Source organism: Orycteropus afer, unplaced genomic scaffold (assembly GCF_000298275.1).
Source record: "Orycteropus afer afer isolate SDZICR_OR568_19922 unplaced genomic scaffold, OryAfe1.0 scaffold00114, whole genome shotgun sequence".
Classification (NCBI taxonomy): Eukaryota; Metazoa; Chordata; class Mammalia; order Tubulidentata; family Orycteropodidae; genus Orycteropus; species Orycteropus afer.
In genome coordinates this window covers 6246381-6262291 of record NW_006921701.1, presented here as the reverse complement: position 1 = coordinate 6262291, position 15911 = coordinate 6246381, and the positions used below count along the sequence as shown (strand labels likewise).

Here is a 15911-nt window from a genome sequence, read left to right as displayed (position 1 = left end):
ATGTCGTTCCTCCAGCCTCAGCCACTAGAGCTTGGAGTGATGAGGTGAAGTGAGGAAATCCCGTCCTGCCACTGAACCAGCCAGGGGCCCTTAGGGCATGAGGTTCATAAAGCATTTGAGAAGAGAATATGCAGGGTATAGTCTTGGAAGAACTCACTGATACATACATTAGGCCTATATGGATCTCTCTGGGTTGGTGGAGTGGAGGAAGGGAGCTTTAATAGCATATAGCCGATTAAATAGGCATTGTGTTTTAAGGTCCCAGGGTGATGCGCATGGCTTGTGCTTGGCTACTGACCAAAAAGATTAGTGACTTAAATCCACCCAGTAGTGCCTCAGATGAAAGGCCTGGCAATCTACTTAAGTAAAATTTAAAACCAAAACAAAACTCACCATTGAGTCAGTTCCATCTCATGGTGACGTCATATGTTACAGAGTAGAACTGCTCCTTAGGGTTTTCTTGGCTGTCATTTATACAAAGTGCAAGCCAGGCCATTCTTCCATGGCGCCACTGGGTAGGTTTGAACCACAAATCTTTAGGTTAGTAGTCAAGAGCAAATCATTTGCACCATCTAGAGACCACCTGTAAAATTGTTGTTAGGTATCATCAAGCTCTGACTCAGCAATGCTATGTACAACAAAACAAAACAGTGCCCGGTCATGCGCCATCTTCACAATCCTTACTATACTTGAGCCCATTATTGCAGCCACTGTGTCAATCCATCTTGTTGAGGGTCTTCCCCTTTTTGGCTGACCCTCTACCAAGCATGATACCCTCCACAGAAAGAATTACAGCCACTGAAAACCCTATGGAGGTCATGTCTACTTTGACATACATGGAGGAACAATGAGTCAAAATCAATGCAACAGTTGACTTTTTTTTTTTTTTAATACTGTGTTTTAGGTGAAAGTTTGCACAACAAATTAGATGCCCATTCAAAAATTAATGCACAGTGTTCTTTGACGCTGGTTGCCATCCCTGCAATGTGTCAACACTCTCCTTTCCACCTACCTGCCCTGTTTCTATCTCTCCAGTTTCCCTGCCCCTCCTTGCCTTCTCATTTTTGTTTTGTATAAATTATCATCTGGTCTCCTATTGTTGATTGTTTAAAGGAGCATTACTCAGGGGTGTTATTGTTTATTTTATAAACTCACTCCCTACTGCCGTTGAGTCAGATCCGACTCATAGCGACCCCTCCTTGGATTTCCGAGGCGGTATTACTACAGAAGTAGACTGCCCAACCTTCCTTCCGAGGAGTGGCTGGTGGGTTTGAACCGCCAGCCTTCGGTTAGCAGTCAAATGCCTTAGACCAATCTATTATTTGGCTGAAAAGTGCCTCCAGGAGCGGCTTCAGTTCCAAAGTAAAAGGACATTTTAGGATGATAGTCTTCGGGGTCAGGTTTGGTTTTGGTGTGTTGCCAGAGGTGGATTACCCAAGAGCAAGGTAAACACAGGCTTACTTTTGCTTGCTTACTAATCTGTAGTGAATAATTTCAAAGTCACGAGAAATTGTTCCCTACAGATTAGTAAATAAGGACAAGGAAGCCCTGCTGACCTTGTTTACTGGTTGCTCTGTCCCTGTGAGGACCTCTGGTAGGGTAGTACCTAAGGCATTTGACTGCTAACCAGAAGGCTGGCGGTTCAAACCCACCAGCCACTCCTCAGAAGGAAGGTTGGGCATTCCTACTTCCGTAGTGATACTGCCTCGGAAACCCAAGGAGGGGTCACTGTGAGTCGGGGCCGACTCGATGGCAAATAACAACAACAGCAACAACAACTGTCCCTGTGAGGGATTGTAAATGTGAAGAGGCTTTGATTCTGTAGGAAGGTGCTGTGGGCTTGGGGGAGAGAAGATGCCAGCCACACGCAGAAGCCAAATTTTTGATGTGGTGAAAAAATGTGAAATTGTTCACTACAGATTAGTAAGTAAGCACAAGTAAGGCCATAATTACGCTTACTGGGTAATCTGACACTGGATATTATGATTTTATATTAAGTTGCTGCTTGAGAAAAGATAACACACTTTTTCAAGGTACAGTTGAGTGGCTGAATTGAACTGGGTCTATGTGGCTTCCAAACTCATGTTATTTCTACATGCCACTGACTCAGAAACGAAGTTAGGCTATTTATTAAGGAATCATGGGATGTGTTTAATCAGAGATGTCTGATTAAATTCTAGGATTTCTCTAGTAAACTGTGTACCTGGGTGGAGTGTCAAATATTTAATTTGATGATAACTACTTTTGACCCTAGGAATTCCAGATCTGAAAGTTTGTGTTTTTTTCTTATACAAATTTATTCTTCCTTAAAATAAATTTGGTGCTGCCATGATAAATTATAGGTCATGAAATAGTGTGGAAAGCTGAAGTGGAAGTCCAAAGAGGCCCCTCACTGAAAATTGCAGAACTTCAACAAACTAGCAGGCATGGTTAAAGTAGACATTAATCGTAGTGACTAACCTGCTGTTTTCCCCTCCCTTTTACTTTCTTTTAAGTAAATAGAATAGCCAACCTTTTTATGGGTTCTGAGTTTCTTTAGGTTTGTTATTTTCAATTATACATTCTCCTAAGCATAATCCTCTCCCACAACTGGTTTTGGTTGAGAACCATAGTCTATGAAGCAAGATGACCCTGAGAAGAGGGATGCTGAGTCCAGAGTAACCAGGTGAGAGAAGAACAAAGACATTCCTGGCAGTCCAAGGGACCTTCAGGTCCCTTCTCATCCCTGTATGATCATGTTTACCCCTTTGCTCAAGGAGATAGAGATTTTAGAGAAGTGATCCTGTCTACTTGGGTATTACTACTCAGTCAACCTTTTGCTTTCCTGCTTCAACTTGTGATCATTGGCTCTTTGTGATAGGGGGTAAGGACCTTATTGTTCCTAAAACACCTTTCTGGGTCCCTGGTTGGGCTTTGCCCTTCTGAGATATGGTGGCCCCATCTCCAGCTGAAGCACGGGTGGTCTACTCTAAGCAGCCACTTGGATTTCCTTTACCAGGCAGACTTCCCACTGCCTCCATCTGCAGGTGGCACCACCAGCCCATTTTGCATAGAAGAAGAAAAGCAGAAGGACGATTTCAGGAGCCAAGTTTTGGGGAGTCCCCTACCCCTTTTCCTGGTTGCCACAGGACTGGGACAGAGGGGTGAGAAGGTCTCGCCCTTAGTCACAATAGTACCACTCAACCGTAGGAGGAGAGCAGGCTTGGCTGACCATCCCGTGGGGGTTATCCTGCCTTGTATCATTTTTCAGAATTTTGGCTTAGGGGCAAATCGTTTCAGGATCAGGGTCTCGGGAGCATCTGGTGCATGAGTATGACATTGTGTCTGAATAGTTTCTATGTCCTGTTTTTGTTGGAATAGTTTGTGCATCCTTTTTTTATGTATAAAGTATAAATTGTCCATTTGTTATTTTTTATGTCCTCACCCCCTCATGTTCTCACAACCTCTTGATAACTTGAAAGAAGCATAGCAAGCTCATACTGGTGTTTGCTGACCTTGACAAGCGTTACACTTAAAGAATTTTTTTTTCATTTCTCAAGGGGCTCATGTGTGAGGACAGGAATGTTTAATCTCCTCTAAACCAGTGCTTTCTTTTTTTTTTTTTAACAAAGCTGTTTGCACCTTACCCACCCTCTCTCTGGAGGTTCACACTTGGACCATTTTCTCTTTTCTTCCTTTATTTTTTCTACAGGAAATTTAAAGGTAAAAGTAACCTGAAGCCCCACAGAACTTCCTTGGCAACAGCAATCCTGAGCATTCCTTAGTGTTAAGCCTTCCAAATAGAGTGTCTTTCTTTGCCTCAGTCTGAGTCTGTGGTTCTTTCTGTAAGCTACTTCGAACAGAACGTGGACACAGTTTCATGGTTACATTTTCCTGGCTAGTCAGCCAGGGACACCATTTGGTGGCCAGTCCATGCCCACCAGGGCAAGGGAGAATGCTTGCCACCACCACCCCCTGGAGATTTCTCCAGAGAGCCTTTGACCTGTGACCTGGAGGAGATGACCTGGATCGAGTGATGTCTCCTTGAGATGCAATAAAAGAACTTTGTTTCAGCCCTACAGCCCATTTCCCGAGGTTCCTCTACACATGGCTGAACCTGCAGTTGAGACTATGTGAAGACCTGGAATCCTAAGGACCTCACAAAAAAAAATGGGAAAGACCCAATGAAGTCTTGCTGCCCATGCCTACTGTGGTGAAAGTGATTGGCAAATGAGCATTCATACACCACACCAGGATTAAAACACAGCTCCTGCACCAGAAATCACTTAATAGAGCCCTTCTGGTACAGTCCCTTAGAACACTAGGAGGCAACTCCACTGGAAGAACTTCAGTGGTTTTACAAGAGAAGCCCCACCAATGGATAAGTAGACATTACTTTAGACTGAAGTTGAACTTACTCCATTTTGTTTGTTTTTGTCATTTCATACTTTGTAGCTTAGTTAGAATTTGTAAGTAGTCATCATTTTATTTACAGGCATATAATTTTCTTTTTATTATGCCTTACAAGGGTGTACTTTGTAGAACAATGTATTTTAGTTTTCTCACTTTCTTTACTAGGCTGCACCCTATTTCCTACATTTTTTCAGAAGCCCAGGTGAGACAAAAGTGAGGCCTCTTTTCTGTAAACTTTATATCATTAGGTTAGCAGGAAGAGAAATTAGTCCAGTCTAAGACAAGACAGGATTCGGATGGTATTTTTTTTAAGAACTATCATTTGCAGTTTAAGGATTAGGCATATGGAACATTTTATTCAAAATTTATCAGACACCATGCACCTGGATCATAAAAAAAATCATATATTTCAGAAGGTGGCATATGATCAAGAACCAGTGGCATTGAAGGAAGAAGGCAAAGCTGCACTGAAGGAAGTGGTGAAAAACAAGCCTCCAGGAATTGACGGAATACCCACTGAGATGTTTCAACAAACGCATGCCATGCTGGAGGCACTTACTTATCTATGCCAAGACATTTGTATGACAGCTACCTGTCAACTGACTGGAAAAGATCCATATTTGTACCCATTCCAAAGAAACATGATCCCACAGAATGTGGATGGACAATATCATTAATAACACACATAAGTAAATTTTTTTTTTTTTAATTGTGAGTTGGGTGAAAATTTACACAGCAAATTCACTTTCCATACAGCAGTTCACACACACTTTGTCTCATGACATTGACCACAATTTACCACAATGCACAGCTCCTCTCCCACTTCCTCCCGACAGTTACCTCTTCCCTGTGTCCATCCTTCCATGCACTCCTGCCCCCTGAGCTGTCTCCCTGTGCATAAGCAGCCGTTCTTTCTCCCATGATTGTTCTCTCCAAGGAGCGTATCTACCCCAGGCAAATGTTCAGTGCATATGCCTGTCTTTTGTTTGGCTAGAAGCCACAGGTGTGGGTTCAATTCCAGACCTGAAGGGCAGCTGTGGGCCATAGTCTCAGTGGTTCCACCAGGCTCTGTCAGACCAGCAAACCTGGTCCCCTCCCCCCTTTTTTTTTCTCCAAATGATTTTGAGTTTTGTTCCACATTGTTCTCCCTCTCTATCCAGGATCTCCTACATAGATCCCCTTCTAAGTGGTTAACAGTGGTAGCCAGGCACCATCTAGTTCTTCTGGTCTCATAGTCATATAGGCTGCAGATTGCATGGTGTACCAGTTGCTAGGACTAATTGTTTCCATGAATTTTTGTTTTTCTTCATTCTTCTTTGCTCTGGACGAGGAGAGACCCATTGTTGCATGTAGATGGTGGCTTGCAAGCTTTTAAGATCCCAGTCACTACTAACCAAAGTAGGAGGTAAAATCTTGCTGAAGATAATTCAAAAACGGTTGTAGCTGTATATTAACCAAGAAATTCCAGAAATGCAAGCTGGATTCAGAAGAGGACATGGAATAAAAGATGTCATTACTGATGTCAGATAGATCCTGGGTGTGAGCAAAGCATACCAGAAAGATGCTTACATGTGTTTTATTGACTATGCAAAAGCATTAGACTATGGGATCATAACAAATTGTGGATAACATTGAGAAGAATGGGAATTCCAGAACACTTAATTGTACTCATGAGGAACCTGTACATAGACCAGGAGGCTGTCATTGGAACAGAACAAGGGCATACCGCATAGTTTAAAATCAGGAAGGGAGTATGTCAGGGTTGTATCCTTTCACCATACTTATTCAATCTGTATGCTGAGCAAATAATCTGAGAAGCTGGACTACATGAAGAAGAGTGTGGCATCAGGATTCGAGGAAGGCTCATTAACAACCTGCAATGCAGATGACACAACTTTGCCTGCTGAATGTGATGATGACTTGAAGATTGAGGATTGATGAAGATTGAAGACTACAATCTGCAGTATGGGTTACACCTCAATTTAAAGAAAACAAAAATCCTCACAACTGGACCAATAAGCAGCATCATGATAAATGAAGAAAAGATTAAAGTTTTCAAAGGTTTCATGTTACTTGGTTCTACAATCAACATCAATGGAAGCAGCAGTCAAGACATCAGAAAATGTATTGCATTGGGCAAATCTGCTGCAAAAGACCTCTTTCAAGTGATGAAGAACAAAGATGTCTCCTTGAAGACTAAGGTGTGCCTAACCCAAGCCATGGTATTTTCAGTCCCCTCATATACATATAAGAGCTAGACAATGAATAAGGAAGACCAAAGAAGAGTTGATGATTTTGAGTTGTGGTGCTGGAGAAGAATACTGAAAGTACTATGGACTAACAAATCTGTCCTTGAAGAAGTACAGGCAGAATGCTCCTTGGATGCAAGAATGACCAGACTTCATCTCACCTGCTTTGGTCATGTTGTCAGAAGGGACCATTCCCTGGAGAAGAATATCATGCTCGGTAAAGTGGAGGGTCAACGAAAAAGGGGAAGGTCCTCAACAAGATGGATTGACACAGTGGCTGCAGTGATGGTCTCTGGTATAGCAAGGATCGTGAGGCTGGCACAGGACCAGACAGTATTTTGTTCTGTTGCCCATAGGGTCATTATGAGTTGGAGACGACTCAATGGCACCTAACAACAACAAATATATGTGAAACCTAGTTTTAAGTGCTGTGGGCAATGTGTGTACAGTTTCTTTTTCAATCTTATCCTTCAATATCTACATAAAATCACTTTTCCCATTGAGTGTTTCTTGATCATTACAGCCTATCCCAGCATCCCTCAGGGGTGCAAATGGTTAACATGCTTGGCTGCTAACCAAAAGGCTGGAGGTGGGTTCCAAGGAAGAATGACCTGGCAATCTACTTCCAAAAAAAACCACCCAGCAATTGAAACCCATATGGTGCACAGTTCTCTGACACCATTGGAGTTGCCGTGAGTCAGAACAGCCAATCCCAAATTCTCTGAATTCCTTTACTGTAACAGATGCAACTGCCCACCACATTTAGGACACAAAGCCAGTCTGATAGCATTCTTTAATGTGTTTTGTGGTTTTTGAATGTTTTACTTCCCTGACTAGATTTTAAATTCAGAGTAAGAGCAGCATTTTCTGTGACTTTCCCAAGATCCTCAAAGCCTTACAAAAGAAGAGGCACAGAGGTGTTTAACTAATCCTTTTAAATTTAAGCCCCTAAGCAGAAGTAACTGACTCAAACTTCAGGAAGTAGCTGTGAGGACAGAGCAGCAGGAAATGACAGCAAACCTGAATACGGAACTGAAGCAGCAGCTCAGTTTCTTATTCTGAGTGGCAGCAGCCAGACAGGGAGCTGGGTGTCTTTGTGAGAAGCTGGAATCCAAGAGCAGAAGACACTCACATTGTATTGGAGGTGGGTACACTGAGTAGTGGGGGGAGTTGGGAAACAAGGGTGGAAGTAAGAGGAACCTACCTGTCTCTTAATTTCTGGTGAGGATGAGGGACAAAGCTATTAGATTTTTTGAACTTTTGTGGCCAGAAGGCCAGGGTGTGAGTGGTTGTGGATAATGAGCATCTAGGGCTGGGAACAGAGGAAGGGCTGAAGCCCAGGAGATCATGATGCAGCAGCCAGTCAGGACCGCAGACCAAGTGAAGTGTTGCCTGGTCTCTGCTGATTATCTGCAACCCTTTCTAAGGGCTGCTGTTCCTAGACACTGAGTTAAGAGGAGGACCACAAACATGAAGACAAAGTCTGTGCCCTTGAAGAGCATATTGTCTAGTCAGGGAGGCAAAACCCACACAGGAAATGGTGTAACAGTTCAGGAAGTACTAGCTAATGTATACTAGTGCTGAGAACCAAGTTGAAGACGTGACGGTTTGGTTGGGATGAGTTTCTGTGATTGCAGGATCACAGAATCTCAGAATGTCAGAAATGGAAGGGACTTTATATAGATCAGGTAGCCTGACCCCATCATTTATTTTTCAATTATTCAGTGATTTGCCAAATTATTTAAGTTAATATTTATAACTTGCCTACACTGGTGCCTGGCACATAACCACATACTTTATGATGATTCTCTTACCCGTGTTCCCACAGGGGTCATCACCAGTTCTTCTGACTCCCAATTCATGTACTGATGCTATAAGTTACCCTTATGCTGAGACCCTTGATTGTGCCTAAGATCGCTGCCCAATCACATTCCTATTCTGTCTCCTGTCTCTAGAGAGCATTTCTTGCTTTCCCTATTTCTGGTCAGTAAGTCAAGATACCACATTGTGTCTATGTCAGAAACTCATCCCTTTATTTCAAGAATGGGCAAAAATGGGAGATTTCTGGGAGAGTCAAGACAAGGCCTCAGAAGAACAGCAGGAAAGAGGACCAGCCCATTGGTCCTCATTGCTTCCTTATTGCACACACATATTTCAAAAACTTCTTCTTTCTAGTTGTCTGTATTAACTCTTGTTGCTGCAACACAGCACAGGAGACAGAACATGAGTAATAGACACAGTGCAAGGGTACAGGCTCATAGGTCTCGTCTACCTGCCCACATCCGTAACTGTCGCCCTGGCAGGGAAGGCCGAGCTGCTCTTGGCAATGACTCATCTCACAATTAGATGCCTCAGGCACTGCTTCTCCAGTGTCCTCTCGAATCTCATCTCCCTCTACACCCAAACCCTTTTAGATGCAATTTCCAAGGGATCGGTTGTTGAAAGAGCATGGAGTGGAGAAGGGTGGAGTTTTCAAGTGGAAAAAGAATACTAGAGAGGAGAAGCCTAGGGCCTATGTGGACAGACAGGAAAGCATTTGTAAAAGAGATGCCCTAAGAAACAATGAAGAGTGAGGAGGGTGTGGAGAGTAGGATGAGGTTGTGTTCACAGAGGGACAGATGGTCAGAAAAGTATTCAGCTAGCAAGTGGTGCCAGGGTTGAGAAGTCTCCGTGCAGCAGGTGGGCATTGTTCTTTTTTTACCTTTTCACACCAAGGTCCAGGACCCCACAGATGCAGAGCCAATGTGTAACGCCTCCTCCTGCACAGTTGGCAGGCTGACTTGGAGATGCTCTCACAGAAGGACAGTTTGGCACCCTTTCAAGCTAGTGTTCTCAAAGTATTTCTTCTGCATTTATTTAGTTAATAAACGTTGAACACCTTTTGTGTTCAAAATATGGATTTTTACAGGTTATATTTTGAACCAGTTATCTTCTTTGGAAATTGAACTGTTCTTAAAAATTGGAAATAAGTTATTCCCAGTGAACAGTGCTTCCCCATTCATTGTTCAGTACAGGAATTTCAACTGACTGCTCCTACTGACTGCAGGTAGCTGTCCACAGGCAGTCTCAAAGAGGAAGTGGGAAGGTACTTGCACTGGGTGTTGGAAAAATTATCAACAGAATTAAGTGGGTTGTATGGAAGAGTGTAGATGTTACTCACTTTGGCAAGAACTGGACCAATTTATATTTTGGCAACTGTGAAAGGAATTATCTGTAGAAATCTGTCCTCTGTGCACCCACAACCCTTGATGGCTTGGCTCCCCGTTGTTGCTCCTTCTCACAGATGCCATGCTGTCATTGAACACTACCCCAAGCTGCTGCCCGGCTAGCCTCTGGAGTCTGGACACAAACAATCCCAGAAGTTTTGACATCCAAGTTATTTAGCACTACCTACACCCAAGACGATTTGTTTCCAGACTCAGTTTCTCTTGAATGAGCACACCCCCTTCCCACCTAAGATGAGTGGAAGTGCTTTTTTTTTTTTTTGTAAAAATATAAGTAATACAACATTTGCCAATTCAACATTTGTCATTTGCACACTTCAATGAAACCAATCACATCAATTATGTTGCATAACCATTATCAATATTCATTGCCATGTTTTCCATCCCCATACACAGAAACACAATGCTAGCCAAACAAAGATCCCCCACTTTCCCCTTCCCTCTTGCTCCTGGTAACCACTGTTAAATTCTGATCTCTAGTCATTTGCCTGTTCTAAGTTTTTTATTTAGTGAAATCATGCAATGATTTTTCTTTTTGTGATTGACTTATTTCACTCTCAGCATAATGTTTTCAAGGTTAAAACTCCCACCTGCTTTACCTTGACTTTTATTCTCTTCCAAAAATATATATATAACTAAAAACATTGGGACTCTTTTATTATTGCCTTCAGCATTGTTTTTTTCTCTACTCTTGATGCTTTTGTTTTTTTTTTTTTGTCTTAATTATTCTTGTCTTCTGTCCCCCTCAGATGTGGAAGTCTGTAGTAGGGCATGATGTATCTGTTTCCGTGGAGACCCAGGGGGATGACTGGGACACTGACCCTGACTTTGTGGTGAGTTTGGAAGTAGCTTTGCTCAGACAATAAAGTGGGTGGTGGCAGGACATCTGGGCTGCTCAGTGTCCTCTGGGGGACTTGGAAAACAACAGTCTGGGACTGATACAGCCCTCATTATGGGACTACTGCTAGTTCAATTTTCTGTCATGACTGAAGCATATGTGATAGGTGATGTTCAGAATGGAAGGAGACTGGTGCTGAGGAGCTGGACAGTGATTGCCAGGTTATAACAGGCTATGCTGACAGAGGAACAAGTTAACATGGGTCTCCTTTGGCCTCTGATCCAGGATTTGGGCTAGATGTGTATGATCTGAGGGGACTGAGAAACTGTAGGATGCCTGGAAGGAAAAGTATGAAGGATATAGAGCAGGAAGGAAGATTTCTCAGTTCACCAGTTTAATTTTAGCATGGAGTCAGAGTGGGGTGAACCTAGAGAGGAGCCTGAATAAAGACCCAAACTGATGGAGGCAGCTGATGCAGGGGATGTGGAGTACACACGTGTCAGCTGTGTGGCCCCTAGTGTGACATATCTCTTCCCATCACATATTACTGAGTGCTGTCTTTTGCAGAATGACATCTCTGAGAAGGAGCAACGGTGGGGAGCCAAGACCATCGAGGGTTCTGGGCGCACAGAACACATCAAGTAGGTACCAAGAAAATGGGAGAACTAGTTGTGAGGGAAGAGCTCAGGGAAAACTCAGGCATTCAGGGAAGGGTGGGAACAAAGGAAAATGAGAGGTTAGCTCATGTCTATGTGTCTTTGTATTTTTTCTTGACTCTGTCCCTACGTGTCCCTGCATGTGTCATTGTGTGTTTCTATTCTCATCCTTTTATCCCCCTAGCCTATTATACTTACTCCTCACTTATTGACAATCTTGTTATCTGACATTTCACATTTACTACATAGTAAAAAATCTACTATCCAAATATTTTGTGCATTGGTGATATACATCTAGCGGTTATGAATGCCAGTGCACAAGGTGAAAGTAATGCTGGCTGTGATGGTTAAGCTTATGTGTCAATTTGGCTGGGCCATGATTCTCAGTGATTTAGCAGTTATGTAAGGATGAAATTTGGCAGTTATAAATGCTGTACTCATCTCCATTTTGTGATCTGATGAGGTCATCCCTTCTTTTTGCATAATGACCTGGTCTTTGGAACCTAGTGACATCAGTAAGTGAATAGTGGGTGTATCTGTCTTTTATTTCTAGAAACTCTGCTATTTTCCCAAGTGATTCTATTATATTAGCCACCTTTCTTATTCCTTCGTTAGGACATGAGGGATTCAGAGTGTGAATGACTCATGTGCTGAGGTTCTGTCTAGCTAGCTACTTAAATATAAATATATGTCTAGAGTATAGAGTGACTTTAGGTGGGCTAAGGTAGATTTAGTGCAATGTCAAGGTGAAGAACTCAGAATAAATGCTGTAAAAAAAGGGCACTATCAGGTCCCCTACATGACCTGAATTACTTTTAAAATACAAATTTTTACTTGAGTGCTTGATAGATGATGAAAGCCATACATGGCAATATGAGAAAATATGACTCTTGGATAAAGCTAGTCACTAAATCTATTTTAAGGAGCTCTGGTGGTGTAGTGATGAAGACATTTGGCTGCTAACCAAAAAGGTCAGTGGTTCAAACCCACCAGCTGCTCCATGGAAAAAAGATGAGGCAGTCTGCTTCTGTAAAGATTTACAGCCTTGGAAACGCAATGTGGGGGTCACTGTGAGTTGGAATTGACTTGATAGCAGTGAGTTTGGAAATCTATTTAGCAATAATGTTTAGAGATTTAAAAGATTATAGTCCAATTTTCATTTTACCAGCAAACACCCTATACTGAAGGAGAGAAGGAACTTACTCGGAGACAAATCTAGCACTTTCTCTGGGATAGATATTACATTTGGATTCAGATACCATCTCTCTTTATTGGATTACTTGGGATCATCTAACCTTGGATGTCTGCTTTGGGTAGTGTCAGAATATAAAAACGTGTAAGTTATACACAATAAATAAGATAATAAGAGCAAAAATTAAAAGTTAGAATCAACTGTACAAATGGGCAGAATTAATCATTTTTAGCTCCAGCTTAACTTTTGTCCCCACACTCTTAACAATGGTGTTTTTACCTCATTTTCCCTTAGATTTTAAAAAATATCAGTGAATGACCACATGGTACAAACAACACACTAGAAACTTGGTACATATTTATGTAATTTGATAATATTTAGTACTATGCATTACTTAATCTGATATACATGGTTTGTCTTACTAAGTAGCTGTAATGAATATTCTCAAATAAACCAAGTGATTCTGGAATCAATTGAAGAGATGAAGAAGTGGAACCGGCTCATACCAGAGGCTTCCTGATGGGCCTTTAAAGGCTCACAGACCCCAAACACTCAAGAACTCTTCCCTCTTCTGCATAAAGTTTGCCCAATCCTAGTATCCTGGGAATTCTTAAGGTGAGGCTACCAGTTAAAAACCCCAAAGCCGTTGGTATCCCATGTGTGTCAGAGTAGAACTCATATGACTTCCAATGGCTGATTGTTTGGAAGTAGATCACCAAGACTGTCTTTTGAGATGCCTCTGGATGGACTCGAACCACCAACCTTTTAGTTACCAGCTGAGTTCATTAGCCATTTCCATTGCCTGGGGACTCTAAGAGAAGGTTACCCACTTTTTTTTTTTTTTTAACCTTCTCTCTCCAAGTGCCTCTCCCATACATAGTTGGAGTAGAGTATTTTAAGGAAGACTTCTGAGTCCCTCTTGAGACTCCTGTGATCTTATGTAAAGGGCTTGAGTTTGGATAACAGATCTAGAGTCATTTACCACTCTGCCCCTACTAGCTTTGTGACCTTAGACACATAACCTCTCTGAACTTTAGCTTCTTTATTATCAAATGGGGATAATAATAGCTACCCTTCAGATTTTTTGTTAGGTTCAATGAGATAGCATATGTTAATGTTTAATGCAGCCTTTAACACTTAGTATCAATTTGATATCATTATTTTCCTTTCCTATTTATATATCAAACCAAACCCACTGCCATCAAATTGATTCCAACTCATAGCAATCCTATAGGACAGAGTAGAACTGCCCCATAGGGTTTCCAAAGCTGTAAATCTTTACAGGAGCAAATTGCCTCATATTTCTCTCACAAAGCAGCTGGGGGTTCAAACCACTGACCTTTTGGTTAGCAGCTGAATGCTTTAACCACTGTGGCACCAGAGCGCCTCCTGTTAATATATATCAGTTTAATCTGATTTCTTTCCTAACAGCCTAACAAACAAGTTAACAGATGAGCACCTTCCTCCTCCCTAAGTGGTATTTACCATGCTGCTGCACTGCATAACTCCAGTCCATATATTACTCTGACTGGTGCCCCTTGGGCTGTACAGTGTAGGCTTTCGGTGTTTCCTTGTTAACCTAACTGGATCTATATCTGATAGAATAAATGATGAAAATATTTACACACAGAGAGAGAGAAACACACACACACACACAAACCCTCTCTTCTCATTTACCCAGGCTACTAAAAGTCCAGTCTCTACCAGTAGCCAGCCAGGTGATCTTGGGCAAGTCACTTTTCCTCTCTGATTCTCAGTGTTCCCATTTGTATCAAAAAGATACCCAGAACACTTTCCAGTACCAAGTCTTATATTCTAGGATTCTCTCTGGCTAGTGGTGGCTAAGTCCATCTTTAAGGTCAGATGGGAATCACTAAAGTCCTTGGAGGGGAGAGGAAGTTAGAGAGAACAGTAGCTGCAGAGCTGAGATGATTCATAGCAGGAAAAGGAAATGACTGTGGTTCTCATTAATCTAGCTATGTTCTCCACACTATAATCTTTTTTTCTCTCTCTCTCTTTAGCTCTTGTCTTGAACAAATTTAGTTTGGGGAGTGGTTTTGTGGTGAGATGAGTAGCTCAAAGGAGTCTCTCCCACCCTCATGTGTTATATATAAGAGACCTGGCCCAGGTAGCACCAAGCAGCCTACTGTTTCCTAGGAACTGCCAGCTTCTTTTCACCACTGTTGCCCACTATTCTCTTTGGTGCTGGTCTTTTCCTTTGACCAGTTAAGATTCTTATTACTCTAGGATAGTGTATCTCAAACCTTCTATGGTAAAAAAAAAACATGTTGTTGTTGTTTAAATCTGTCACAGACCGATACTTTTGCAAAGTAGAATAAAATTGAATTGCTGAAAAAAAAAGGAGAAAAAAAAAAGACAGAAAACACGAGCACAGTTTTTAATTTCAGGTTCAATAGACAAAGTTACTGTGTCAAATTACTACAGAAGTTTCTAAATGCTTACTCCCAATTTTTGCTCTTTCTTCATTGTGGAACAGAAATAGTTTGTAGACCACACTTTGCATAGCACTGCTCTAGAAGAATAATTTTCAGTACTTCCTGAACCCCATCTGGCCTTTGGGCTAAATCCTTAACTGAGCTATAACCATAGAATGTCTGCCTCAGCAACCCTGTCCGCTATAACAGATAACACTCTGTGAACATTTATATAGAAATCTTTTTGTTAACATATATTTTTATTTTTATTGGGAAATACCTAGGAGTGGAATAGCTGGATCATATAGTGTATGGTTAACTTTATAAGAAACTAACAGACATTTTCCAAAGAGCATTTACCAGTTTTCATTTCCCATCAGAAAAGTATGGGTTTCACATCGTTTTCAACACTTGTTATTGTTAATATTTTTAATTTTATCCACTCTAATGGGTATGTAATATTTTTAATTTGTACTTATCTACTGACTAATTTTATTAAGCATCTTTTCATGTGCCACTTACAAGTTTTCATATATCTTCTTTTTGAGGGTCTATTCAAATATTTTTCTCACTTTGTTGTTGTTGTTATTTGCCGTTGAGTCGGACCCGACTCATAGCGACCCCTCCTTGGGTTTCCGAGGCAATATCACTATGGAAGTAGATTGCCCTATCTTCCTTCCGAGGAGTGGCTGGTGGGTTAAAGGGGGTTATTTGCCTTATGGTTTCTTTTTAAGAGTTGTTTATATATATTGGATACAAATCCTTTGTCCAATATATTGTTGTTGTTATGTGCCGTTGAGTAGTACCGACTCATAGCGACCCCTCCTTGTGTTTCCGAGGCAGTATCACTACAGAAGTAGATTGCCCCATCTTCCTTCCGAGGAGTGGCTGGTGGGTTTGAATCGCCAGCCTTCTGGTTAGCAGT

At 41.7% G+C, this 15911-nt stretch overlaps 1 protein-coding gene across 1 annotated transcript in view; it reads left to right on the top strand.

The window, feature by feature from the left end:
• Positions 1 to 10614: 10614 nt before the first annotated feature.
• HCLS1 (hematopoietic cell-specific Lyn substrate 1) overlaps positions 10615 to 15911 on the top strand; it is a 26949-nt gene continuing 21652 nt past the window's right edge. Inside the window, exons 1-2 of the mRNA XM_007943890.1 lie at positions 10615 to 10698; positions 11271 to 11344. Coding sequence (XP_007942081.1) covers positions 10615 to 10698; positions 11271 to 11344 — 158 coding nt within the window. The remainder of the gene's footprint in view (positions 10699 to 11270; positions 11345 to 15911) is intronic.